Raw genomic sequence first — 13,800 nt, forward strand, 5'->3', positions numbered from 1 at the left:
ATTCACGTATCCTGTAATTCAAATCAGTAAAGGCAAAAATTTTCAATCTTACCAGTGATGAATATATGCAAGTGAAAACAACTATTAGGTTCACTTTACCTATATTGATTTAGCCAAATTTGGTAATAAGTAGTGCTGACAGACATGTCATGAAATAGACATACCCACCTATTTCTGATATATTTGTTCCAGAGAGTCCTCTAGGAAAATGTGGGTCATGAAACTAATCCAACCCTTGGCTCAGTAATTTGAGTTAATGCACTGAAAGTAGTAAACCAAATTCCATTTGGTACCGTAATGTTTATGTTTATAATTATGAAATACTGAAAGCAACCTAAATGCTAATAGTTGGGAAATACAAACTATGGTTTGTATTATGTCACGCTGGGGTTCAAATCCCTTTTTTGAGCAAATACTTGACCAGCTCTGCGTTCTTAGGCAGATCATGGAGCTCTAGGCATTGGTTTCCTCTCTCTGTACAGTGGTGAACTAGACTAGATCCAAGGACTGCCTCTGCTTTGAAGAGGGGTGAGAATGGCCATTTGGTTTGGGTTTCTCCTTGCTTTCACTTTAGATTCCGACTGGGCCAGAAAACAGGTGGTATAGGAGAAAGACAAGACGTTAAGAAAGTGAGCGAATTGGCTCTCCAAGGCCTTTCTCATGGAGGCATGCCTGGAGTTCGGCGGAAACAGGGTGAGGAGGCTGCCATTCAGAGGTGTCAGAGCAGGGGCTCGCGGCCTTGTGCGCAGTCAGGCTAGGGAGGGCTGATCAGGAGCTGCGCACGTGGAATTTGCTTTCACATTTCGGGTACATCGTTTCCTCTACTGTATGTTTTCTTACTGCGTAATTTGGCCTTTATTAGGCCTACTATAAATGATTTACCAAAACATATATAATAAGGTTTTCCTTCTTCAGTAGGACATATCCAAATTCTATTTCTTACGGAAGGTAAATGAAAATGACATTGCTTGTTTGGTCCCAGTGAACAAGACCATACACTGAGCCTCCCTTGGGCATCTTCACCATCATTTTCAAATTTTGGGGTTTTGATGTTTGGTTATCTGTGTTATCTGGAAGATCAAAATAGTACTACTACTACAGAGGTGTGCTAAACCATATTTTTAAAAACTGCATTGCATGTGCGACCTCGTTTGGAAACTATCTGTCAAAGGTGTGCAGGTGTCATGAAGATGCCCTTCACGTACCTCTTAAGATTCTTGTGAGGACTAATTGTCTGTGAGTCTAAGAATTGGTAGCTATTACCGTATTACTACTGTATTTCAGCAATAAGATGCCGTCTGTTGTAAGTTACAGCATTATGTTATGGACCGCTTAGAAAACAAAAACACTGCCAGCTAAACTGTGACATAATGCTTTTTAATCTCTTGAACTGTTTAATAATTATTGAAAGAGCTCTTTTAGACTTATTTAGACAAATTTTATGTTACTCTTATACCTGAATAAGAGGAAATATATAAGACACAGAAATTGGTAAAGGAATTCCTAAAACTTCTTTACATTCAATATTTGATTCTCTTACCTTTCAACTACAGGTCATTGCTGTCCATGTTTTTCCACACAGCATCGTCCCGTGTGCCATGAGGGCATTGCTGAGGCAACATTACTTGGAGAGTCTGTGATCCCATGTTATTATGGTTCCATAACAGGAGTGGTTTCTCCATGTATTGTCAATAATGAGTCCTTGAAGTGAGCATCTATAATTTAGGTTCATCAGAGTTATGTTTTTAGGGGACACAGCATCCCAAAGCCATTTCTAGATGTCAGTTTCAGTAGTCTCTGCAAGTGCTAGAAGCTTTGGTGGACTCTTTCTAAAGTTTGACCCATCTAAACTGACACAGATCATAGTGCCTTTCGACTATGCAGTAACATCTCATTTAATTATATGCAGATTATTGACTTGGAAAAAGAAGCTAATTTAAATTTCGATTTCATGAGTATTTTAATTGTGACCTTACATTTTTCTGGGGGAAGACCTCACACAATATTTTCCAAAGCCCAGTGTAGTAAAAGGAGCCTAAGATGATCCGATGACAGTAGATTGAAAGGTACACGTGTGAAGTGGGAAGGAAGTGCCCTGTAGCATAGTGGTCGGGAGCCCTGGATCTAGAGCCACGTAGTCCTCGATCCCTAAGGGCCCTCACTTTTAATGAGTGTGTCATTTGCAGTGAAATACTTTGCATCTATAGCCTTAGTTGGAAGTCACTATACCTACCTCATAGACTAATGGTAAGAATTAGCCAGAATAATATTTGTAAAATCCTTAGCACATTTCCTAACACATGAGGTCCTACAGTTTTTACTCTCGTTGCTGTTATTTCTACTACGATTGTCATTCATGGGGACCAGTCTAGAAAAGATAAACTTTTCGGGAGGATCTTACACGTAAGAACAGCATGGAATTATGCACCTGCAGTCGCTAAATGTGTCTCGTAAATCTACAAGCACCTGGCAAGGGAAATAATTTTTTTTTTTTTTTTTTTTTGCTTTGATGAGCAAACTGAGACCCAGAGAGGTAAAATAATTTTTCAGAGACATACAGCTCGTAAAGAAAGGTGCCACAATTCAGCCTAGGTTTTCTGACTCCTAATCCAACGCACTTCTCATGACCCATGCTGCCTCTTACATGGAGATAAATAAGCAAGAGTGTGCAATGGTGAATAAGTGAAGGGTGGGTGCTGCACGTTAGGCCCTGCAGGCAGCTAATGACCTTGGGGGCGGAGGGTAGGGGAAAGAAGCATCAAACTCAGGACTTACTTCCCTGGGCCTCTATTGTCCCCTGGATCTTGACCTGTGATCACAATCTTGTTAGCTTTCCTGTACCTTCGAAGAAATGGTTTTGATATTTTTTCCTAATTAGTCTTATTAAGATAATTGCTCCAAATTATCTAATTTACCATCACCAGAAGGAGCTTTCCTCTGGAATCTTCCTTATCAATTTGACTTTCCAGTCTTAATTTTTTTATAAGTTGCTACTGAATTGTGCATTTGACTAGGATGCACTGAATATGGCTATCCAGGATCAAGTTTCATAATCAGGTAATCTGCACGGTGTTCCTCTATCTAAAGCTTTGGGGTCAAACGCAGAACATAAGCTTAAAAAAAGAGGATCAGACACTTCCTAAGGTAGAGATCAATGTCTAATCACTACGTTGTACACCTGAAACTAATACAATATAATAAGTCAATTGTAATCGGAAAATAAATTTTAAAAAATTAAGAAAAGAAATGATTTTTAACTTATGGATAAGTAAACCAAATGGGTCACTAATATCCTATAACCTAAAAAACCACTGATTAAAAATAAATTAGTGAATGAATGCATACATCAAAAGAAAAGAGGATCAGAGGGTCAAAGTAGATTGTTTAAAGCAGCCTGTGTTTTCTGCTCGTAGTGCAGCTAAACTCTGTCAGAGGTTTTAGGTTTTAAAATAGCTTATCTGTAAGGTACTTCTCATATTTGAGATTCTAGATTTCCACATAGTTTTGTTTTGCATTTCATCATTTAAGTATGCTACATGTCTGATCAGTCAATTATCACACTGCATTTTTATTTAATGAAACTCTCATTTCAAAGGCTCTTCGTTTGTCTCATAAACATTCCTTTTTCATTATTATATTTGAGTTTATATAGCAATTTAGACCCTCCAAATAATAACTCCGTATTTTAGGAGCAATCTTTCTGAAGTATTGGCATCATACCTCATTATAGTAAAAAAATACTCATGCCAAATACCTAAACATGACATGGTTTTTTACTAGATCTGCAAGTTGGCAGTAGGAAAGGCAATTCTGTAGAACCTCTATATTAACTAAATGCCGTATCTACTTAAATGATCTAATATGCTACTGTAACCTACTTATGAAAACAGTAGCTTGCTTCACGAATAGTCTATAAAATGATAGGAACTGCTTTCCTGCTGTGGTGACCACAGAGTACACAAATGCCAAACATGCACAAAGGATCTTTGCTGATACACACCACAGGTCTTCATCAATGGCTGTGAAAGCACCTTGCAAATGTGTCCTCTCCAGTGACACATGGGATTACTATTTTGTCTTCATTTATTTCTTCCAATTATTACTGAAATACAGATTCAAGTTTAGATATTTGTCAAGTTTAGATTTTGTTAGTTGTATAGGGAGATACCTTTGCAGTAACTATTGGTTTACCATTCTTTAATGATTTGGGGTGGGCAGCTATTTTTATAGTCTTTGACATCTCTTAAAAGGCTTTTCAAAATCAATCTAAAATAATTGATTTGTTTCCTAATCTGCCTAGTGGCATCTGTAATAGGTCAATAGAGTAAAAAAATTCCGATTTTGGCAACCAGTGGGAAGTTCTCTAGTGGATATATAGAGAGGCTGCACTTTGGTCTAAAGAACCAGCTGCATAAGTCTAGAAGGAAGATGTGTGGCGAGTGTGGAAAAGTCCTCTGTTCCCTCACTGTGAATTAAGAGAGTGTAGTGCAGTTGCCAAGAGAGCAGAGGTGAGCGGAGGCCAGGCTGGCTGGGGGACTTCTCCGTCAACGGTAGGAACTGCTGGGTCCTACCCTGCCGTGCCAGGCCCAGCCTGGCATCTCGGTGTCAGTTTGGGATTCTGTAGTTAGCCGTATAAATTTTTAAGTGTTTAAAATTGGAGCTCATCCAAAGACAAGAGGTTGGGATAGAGAGAAAACTCGAAACCATGTTTATATATGGAAGAGCCAGAGATGTTTATTCTGGAGGAGAGGGTACAGGATTGCTGTCTTCACAGATAGAAGGGGCTGTCATGTGGAAGAGAGGCTAGATTTATTCTTCATGACTCCAGAGGGTAGAACAAGGGCCAGTGGGGCAGATCTTGGCTCAGTATAAGAATAGCTGTCTGTTGGTTACACACATCCCTGAAAGAAATTAACTACCTCCAAAAGTAGTAATTTTGGATCTTCAAGACGGCTGTGCCTAGGCAGATGGCTGCTATTGTATAAAGGATCCTGGTAGAATCCCACAAGTCTGGACTAACGATCTCCAAAGTGCCCCCAGCTCTAAGCCCAGTTCTATATCTCACAGTCTCTCTGTCCAGGGAACACATGTCTTGACCAGGCGCAGTAACTCCAGGCACCGTAACTGGGAAATCAGACACGCTGCTGGTGAGCACAGCACAGGGTGAGCAGTGCTGTGATCAGCTGGGTGTGCGAGGTCTCAGAGCCCCCGAGAGGGCCCCTGAATGCTCTTCTTGGATGGCAGAGCCTGCGCTGAGCTGTAACTGGGAGTTGGCCAGGCATAGGGTGGAGACGGGGCATTGCAGTGGGGGCGTCGAGCACGCGCAGCGGCCTGGGTGAGGGGCCGGTAGACAGGAAGACGCCAGAATGGAGCAGGGGCTGGCACAGGAAGGACTTTAAATGCTCACCTGAACATCTGGACTTAAGAGTCGAAGTTTAGGAGATACCCGGTCCAATTTGCGTGTTGGGAGGGTGGCTGGACCGACAAGGTTGAGAATGGAGTGTTGCTAACAGCGAGGTCTCTAAGGGCTCCTTTCTGACTATCAGGTTTCTCGCCGTTTATGTAAGGGGCTTGGGCTTTCTGCCTTATTCTATGAGAATAAATCATTCACAGTCTTTGTTACTGATGGTCAGGCCCATGGTGCTCTAGGTCTTACCACTCTGGGTACAAACAGAGTCATGTTGGCAATAACACCCCGGGGCATGCACGCTTCCCTGTTGTGCCGCTTCGGACCTCGAGACCCCCATAAAATCTTACTGTTTTCTCTGGGAACCCCTGGGGAAGCCCGGTGGGAGGTTGTGAGCAGACTTGATCCTCTTTCTGCTGTTACCTGGGGGTGGTGCCTCCTTGTGCCCGTCCGGCCGGGGCCGGGACCGGGACCCTCCCTGACAATGCGGGGGCCCCTGCCCAGCATCGTATCCCTAGGACCGCAGCCGCACGTGCCCAGCCGTCAGGCACTTCTCGAGGTCTTCGCTGCAGCACAGCCACGCTGTTCCCAGCAAAAGTGGGGGTAAATGGCCCACTTCCTTTCTTTGTGTCACTTTTTGTCACCTGGGCAGTGAAGTGGGATTAGGTAGGCTTGCGTCTCACGAAATTCCTCTTGAAATAGGTTTCTGCAACCCCAAGGCTGTGGGATCAATTGCCAAGAGACACCAGGGTTTTCCCTCCATTCCAGCTTCCTTCCAGATAGCCACGGGTCCCCCTGTTCTGACCAGCTCCCCTTCAGCAGAAACATAAGGCAAAATGAACTGTAGGCCTGGCAGCTTTTCCGTCCCGATCATCAAACATACCTGTGCCCGTCGTGATGATGATCGTTACTGACTGCTCGCACCTGGCCCAGGGCTAAACACTTCTATGTACGATACCGTTTAATCACCCAGCCCTTGGAGGTGCAGAGTTAGTATTCTCGTTTGTAGATGAGGATGAGGCTAAGAAGAATTAAGCAACTTGTTCAAGGTCAAACAGCTGGCAGAACTAGAATTCAAAACCAGACTGGTCTGGAATGTTCCAGACACTAAGCCCTTAACAAATCCCTAACACTTGGACATATAAACACTCATAATCTTATAATTTAGTTAACAGTAAAGTGCCTCCTTTGTTCATTTATCATCTTCGCATATATTCAAAATCGGCTTTTGCATCCAGGGCTGGGAAGAAACGGTGGATGCTGCTGTCTCCCACCTCTTGAAGACCTGCCTGTCGAAGAGTTCAAAGGAGCAGGCTTTGACCCTCGGCAGCCAACTGGACATCCCCAAAGACACAAGCCGCCTGAAGAAGCACATCACCTTGCTGTGCGATAGGTTAGCCAAAGGCGGACGCCTCTGCCTGAGCACCGATGCCGCGGCCCCGCCGACCATGGTCATGCCAGGTGAGAGCTCGGCGAGGCTTCCTCAGCACAGCCGCACTCTTTCCAGAGTAAGGAATGTGCCTGTAGTTGTCTTTGGGGTTTACGTTTCCTATTAGAGTGGTGATAGCCGAGAAAACTGCTTTCACGTTTCTCCTCAGATATCCCGGGGTAAACACTTGGATAAATATTCTTGGGGTATTTGCTTGCTAGACATTCCTAGAATGGCGTGGTTTTTTTTTTTTTTTTTCTTCCCTCTGCTTTTTAATATATGATCCATTTTGTTTTGCTTCTAACCAATAAATAGTGGATTAGAGAATAGAACTAAATGTGATCTCGCGATACCATATTTCGTAAACGAAAATAGCATGATGCAAACAGCTCATGTCATCCAGGTGAGTCGCATCCCTTCTGCCGTTTGCTTGGGTTGTGGTCATCAGAGAAAGAGGGACGAGACGAAAAGGCTGGGGATCGGGAGACGTGAGCTTCACGTCGGCTTCAGGGCCGAGGCGCGTCTGGGCCGGAGTGAGATTGGGCAGCTCTCCCTTCCGTGGGCATCTGTGGTGGTCAAGGGCAACCGGGTCAGCCCCTCCCACAGTCAGAGGGGCCGAGCCGTCACGGGTGCTGCTCGGGACCCTTACAGGCAGCAGCTCCCAACCATGTCTTCCCTCTTTTTAGTGTCTCTCTCTGTGGCTGCAGTAAGGCGCATAAGGTAAACGAATGTGTTAGATGCAGCAGCTGTGGCATCTGTTTCCTCCTGAAGCAAGGACCATGGTATGGGAAGTGGTGTGGTTTTCTCGTCTTCCTTCTTGCATGCTTTTTGTGCACCTCCCCGCCACCCGTGCTGATGCTCTTTCTGCCGCTTCCTCTTCCCCTCACTCAGCATTCCTAGAAGTAAAAAGGAATGCAAGTGAAACTTAAAAAAATAAACATGGAGACAGCATAGCATAATCTAATAAGCACAGGCTCTGGAGGCAGACAGACCAGGGTTTAGGTCCTACCTCTATGCCTAACTACTCACATGACCCTCGGTATGTTAGTTGATTCTCCAGAATCCTGGTTTCTTCCTTTCGAGAGTGGATATAATAATGCCTCACTTGTTGCCAAAGCCTTAGATATTTGTGAAGCACCTGGTACAATGCTCGGCACAGAGACACACTCAAAACACTCACGCTATACTTATTACCATTGTCGTGTGTATATATATGCATAATTCAGCCTCTGAATTTGGTGGATGGTGGGATGGAAATAGTTGATTTGGTGTCATGGGATTCTGTATTCTATGGTTTGGAGTATTTTTTTACCTTAATCATGCGCAGATAGAACCTCACTTTTATTTCAAAATGATATTTTGGAATTGGCATTTCAGAATAGAAACGCCTTCCTAGAAACAGTTCTCGTAGTTTGTCTTGATTCAGGCCCCCTTCATCTTATTGCCGTCCTCTCCTAATGGTCCTTGGCCTTCTCCTCGTCTGTCTTCTGTCCACTGTTACGGGATTATTTTCCTAAGAAATAAATATTTAAGCTTAATGAGATATTAAATGAAAAATATTCACTATAATTGGCACTCAGCATATGGTTCTTCCTCCTTCCTTGCCTACTGGAAAACCAAAGGGGGATCGAGGGAAAAGGACAAATATATAGAAGAGAAAACTTAACAAGAGATGGATGTGGCCCCCGTTGGCTGGCGTATCTCTCAGTGCCTTCTCTTCCCCATGTCCCCGTTGGAGCTGCTTTGGGAGCAGCCGTTAGGAGTCCAGTGGCAATGCCGTGGGCAAAGACCTGGACACCCAGCAAGAGCAGACGCTCCCTTAGTCACGTTTCTCGATTATGGAACTTCAGTCATCTGTTTAAGTGGCTAGATTTGGAAGCAACTCGACGGCCGTGTCTGTGTAAGCCCTCAGTGCAAAGAAAAGGAGGAGGAGAAGGAAGGAAGGGAGAAATGAAAAAAATGAAGGAAGGTAGGAAAATGCATTTGCCCACAAACCAGGACTCTATAAGCCGGCTCTGTGCCTGTCATGCCTAGTCTAGCCAAGTTCATTCCACGGGGTAGATTGAGACTGTGCACGTTTGTGCTTCACTGTCGCGGTCATAATCACTTGCTTTTATTTCGATGACCCACTTTTTGACTCTGGTCGAGTGATGTTCCTGCCCACTCGCCTTAATCTAATCATGATAATGACTTTTTAAAAAACCGTTCAATCGATGCCTTTTGTCATCGATATGCTCTGTCATTGCCGATTATGGCTTTCCTCCCTAGAACTCAAAATTTTTACACACTTATTTCTGTACTTAGCGCATTTTTGAGGTAGAAGAAACATGTAGAATTTTTGCTGTTTTACAAATAGAAAGTGGAGTTCGGAAAAGCCAAATATCTTGCCCAGAGTTGCCCGGTACCGGAAGGGTTTGGTCGAGAATCCAACCTCCGAGCCCGCTGTGCGCCACACACACCGACGGCAGAGACCCTTCCGGCCTGAGACCCTCCCGTGGGAGCTGTTCGTCATCTGGCCTTCTTGTCGCTTCAGTCGGGCTAGCAGTGTGGGAGGGAGAGGCAGAAATAGTTTCTCGCAGTCTCTTTTCTTTGCTCTGAGGAATATATGGAAGATTTATCTCTGTTTCGTACTTAATTTTTGTTACCTCTGTAGGTGACGTGGTACCATTATCACAGACATAAGAAGTACTGTGAGCTTTTTCTGCTTCAAGCCAGCAATGTTAGTTTAGCTACAACAGTCATTTCAGAATACGTGAAGGTGGAGAGGCGTATTAGAAAGGAGCGGATGACTGAACACGTAAGTGTACAAGTTCTTTTCACAGACATGATCTCTCTGTAATAGCTGGGCAGGAACTCAGAGCTCATCTCCGCTCACCTCCCTCACTTAACTGAGGTAACTGGCCTAGGAAGATGAGGTGGCTTAGTGCTGGAATTAAAGGGCAGGAGTGAGTGTGATTTACCATGTTCCCTATTAAATTGCAGATGGATAAACATCTCAGAATAAAAACCCCTTGGTCTTCTAGCTTCGGGACTTTCCGAGCCCAGCACTTTGGATGTGCCTTTCTCCGTAAAGGCCACGATGACAACATCCTCCCTGGCGTCCCGAGGTTGAAAGTCTTCCCCGCTCGGAATTACCTTACGGACCCCTCACCGCGCGTTGCCCCTGCCCGCCTTTAGCAACCTGCAGGTTCTGTCAGGGCTTAGTCTGAAAAGCATTCACCGTGAGCCGCTTTTCCCGGGTGAATTCTTTTTATTCCAGAACCATCGGACTTGCGTGTTTCTTGTCTGTCACTCTGATGTTTTGCATCTTTCTGCTGGGACGTTGCACTTTCGTGAAATGTCTTTTCTTCTCATCTCAGCTGTGTGCATTCTACCCTGAGAGGGAGAGTCTCAGAGGCCGGCAGGGCAGTATTAAAAAAAATTCTAAATGTGAGTGCTCTTGGCGGCCCAGCTGGCATTCTCATACGTGTCGTTACCTGTGTCTTCCATGCAGGTGCTTGAGGCTGGCATTTGTGTTAGATTGCTAGAGGCTTCCTTTTAGGACCTCAGTGCCTATGCCAGTATTTCGATGGCCCTCATTACAGCCAAGATTTGAATATCTCAGGCACATATGCAAAATTCAATGCATATTTGGTTGGGCCTAACTCACGGTGTTTGGCGACAACATTTCAACCTCGTCAGCACGGCAGCTTTTATCACCTCTGTATGGGTTTCTAAACTTTATGTGATCTAGGCGATGCTTTGCCCACCAAGAGATGGTATGGATTAGTGACGGCTCATCAGATGGAAGCCTGGCGAGCAAATGTGGGCCCGACAGCGAGGCAGGCAGGGCAAGACGGGCAAAGAAAAAGGCTTAAAGACAATACAGGCTGTTCAAGGGCCTCCAGTGAAATTCTCCTAATGTGGTCAGATGAATGGGAAGTCGTAATGGGCCCTGCCTTCAGCCGTATCTTCATTGGCGCTGCCAGATTCCGGGGCCAAAAGGAAGCCAAGAGTGGGGGAAAAACAAAGCAAAGGGGATTCGATTAGTAAGGCAAGTCTTTTCGAGGATGTGGGTTAGAAAGCTTATTCTGAAGTGTGGTGCGGACCACCTACGGATTAGTATTCTGTGTGTCTTTACTACATTAAGTGATAGGATAATATAGAGAGTATAAATCTAAATAAGGTATCTGTTCTATCCTTTTGAGAGGTATAATTAAAACTCCCACTTTTTAATGTTTTAAATGAGTTAACGACTTTTTTTTTTTTTTTTTTTTACCTTAAGGGCTAGATGTTATTTTGAGGCTACTTCTAAATGACCCATTTCAACAGAATTTAAATTTAGTTCTCTGAGGTCTCACTTAGATGTTTGATCAGACAGATGGTATTTACTTTCATATTGTCAGTGCGATTTAGCTGTTGGTTTTATACTTTATTTGAATTTTTATAAATTTGAAGTCTTTCATTAAGGAAATTTAGACGAATTTGATATAGGAAAGGCTGCAGGAAAGATTACTAAGTGGCTTCTGAATCGATTTCTTCTACACAGAATATAATACTTTGTCCATTTTTAAAAAAGGAACAGACTCCAAAGTGGGAAAATGCTGTTGTGAAGTGGACTTCGGCATCAGAAGTGCACGGGCTCCCGAGCTCTCTCGGCCCTTTACCAATTGTGTGATGTAGCGAAAGTTTCCTATCTTGTCTCCTTCTCGGTTTTCTCAGCTATAAATAGGAATAATAATGGTCTTTTTACCACAGATTCTTTGGCCAAGTTAAACACAATAGTGTGTAGAAAGTGCTTAGCAGGGGCCCGGCACAGAAAATTCTCACTAAATATGAGCTTCTATTAAAAATAATGATAAATACTAATGTAAAATCTCAAAGGTACCTGTGAGAGCTTGACAAAGGATTCTAGAGTTAGAAGAGTCAAAATATGAGATCAGACAGGAAATTTCTTAAGAGTATAAAATTTGCTTTTTCAGAATATTTATTATAAAAACGGTAAATTGGAACATTGCAATTATAAAAAGACAGCTTGATGTACCAACTGGAAAGTTCAAAATTGATTAAAGTATGGAAGGTTTGAGACTAATTGGTATCAGAAAAGGTCTACCCCAAATGGGAGCTCATGTTTCATTGTTTTCATTGGTAAAACAAAAGGTTTGTTTGAAAATAAGTAAAATTAGGATTAACAGTAAGTTTATTTTATCATATATTTGCTGAAATTTATGACTACAATTATGAACTAATTCTTAGAGACAACCGTGAAAGAATCATGCAGGATTTTTTTTTGTTTTTACTTTGTTTCTGGCATGATGATACATGCTTAAATTTGACCGTACAGGCACCGTTACAAAGAGTGTCCTTTTTTAGGAAAACTATTCCAAGGCACCATCCATTTTCTTAGGATTCTTCCCTCATCTTTTGTTATTCAAATCATTTTCTTCAGAAATGTCTGTCATATCATTCCTGTCAATTTTGTTCTCTTCATCGTTAACTGGACTGACTGCCAGATTTTCACCGTCATTGTCCTCGCCTGTGACAAGAGCAGTTCTCCAGTAACACTTTAACTATGTTAAATCTCGCATCATTTGTGAGATTTGTAATTTCCTTCTGCAGCCAATTTATGCTGTATTTGCAACAATTTTAAACAGTTGGTGAGAGAGGAACTAATATAAAAAGTTGACAAGAGGGAGGATTCATCTAGTGAAAGGTATTTGAGTAGAGACTAATATTTTATAAGTGGTCAGTTAGTTTTTGAGTAAAGGTCTTTATGCTACGCTTTTACTTTTCTATGACTATAGTTGAGATAATTAAAACTTCTATAAGTAGGAGAATCCACCACCACCTTCCAATAATATATGTAAAAATTTAGAATGTGCTAATCTGAACTCAGACCTCTTATGCTAATGTGGAATTTCAAGCAGCGTAGAGAGAAAAAGATGAATTAGTTAAAAAATGCTGCTGGGAACTGGCCAACCATTTGGAGGAAAAAAAAAACAGATCCCTTAGTCCATACCATGTGCCGCGATACATTTCAGATGGATAAGAAATTTAAATGTAAGACAACTGAATCACAAAAACGCAGAAGATAGAGGTGGTTATATAGTTATGGAGGCAGCCAGAAGCGTATAAACCAAGTTGTGTGTTAATGGTAATTATCCTGGGTAGTGGAGTTACGAGTGGCGTCTGAGTATCTTTCCACTCTTTCTCTTCCATATATTGTGTATATTTTACTACAGATAACTCATATAACTTGTAAAAAGAGGGACCATGATAGAAAGTACCAATAAGAAAACAGTTATAATTGTATCAGAAATGAGGGTAAGGAAAAAACAAGGACGAGTTTTATAAATCAAGAAGATTAATGGCTTTTTATTCCTCACAGGAAATATTATTCCAGGGCAATGACCACATTTTTATGGGGCTTGTTTGTATTCCAGTTCTGATAAGCGAACTCAGGTCCTTCCTAGCACTCGGCATAAATGCATGCAGCCAGGCTATGGATCCTGCCTCCTTCCCGCCCCTGTGTCTCCTCTCCAAAAGTTGGTCGAATCATGCGCGTTATTACACTCTGAGTAGTTTTTTCACCTTTTCATGAGTGACTTCAGAATTGCTAAGTCTGGTGAACACTTTGCCTACAACCCACTGGGCTATTCTGCAGAGTTTAACGACAAGACCATTTCCTTTTTAGAACCTCCTCATTCCTCGCCTTCTTGTTCACCATTGGAAATTGTTTTTGCCCCTCAGGTCTGTCTTTTCCAGTTGGGTTTGTGGCTTCTCGTTCCCATTCCTGTCTTTTGACTATTGGTGTTCTTCATGCTTTCCTAGACAACCTCATCCAACTACCACCTGAATTCCGTGTCCTTCTAAGTTTGTATTTTTGTATCTGGCCTCTCTTCCAGGCATCACATGTCTCCCTTAGTACCCCACAGGCCTCTCCGATTCCACATGGCTGAGTGGAATTCATCTTCCGTGTGTCTGA

The 13,800-nt window shown here is 42.7% G+C and overlaps 1 protein-coding gene across 1 annotated transcript in view; it reads left to right on the plus strand.

The window, feature by feature from the left end:
- BBS9 (Bardet-Biedl syndrome 9) overlaps window positions 1–13,800 on the plus strand; it is a 396,362-nt gene that overhangs the window by 332,776 nt on the left and 49,786 nt on the right. Inside the window, exon 20 of the mRNA XM_011362511.2 lies at window positions 6,646–6,868. Within this exon, the coding sequence (XP_011360813.1) occupies window positions 6,646–6,868 (223 nt within the window). The remainder of the gene's footprint in view (window positions 1–6,645; window positions 6,869–13,800) is intronic.

The sequence above is a fragment of the Pteropus vampyrus genome, unplaced genomic scaffold (assembly GCF_000151845.1).
Source record: "Pteropus vampyrus isolate Shadow unplaced genomic scaffold, Pvam_2.0 Scaffold75, whole genome shotgun sequence".
In the NCBI taxonomy this organism is placed as follows: Eukaryota; Metazoa; Chordata; class Mammalia; order Chiroptera; family Pteropodidae; genus Pteropus; species Pteropus vampyrus.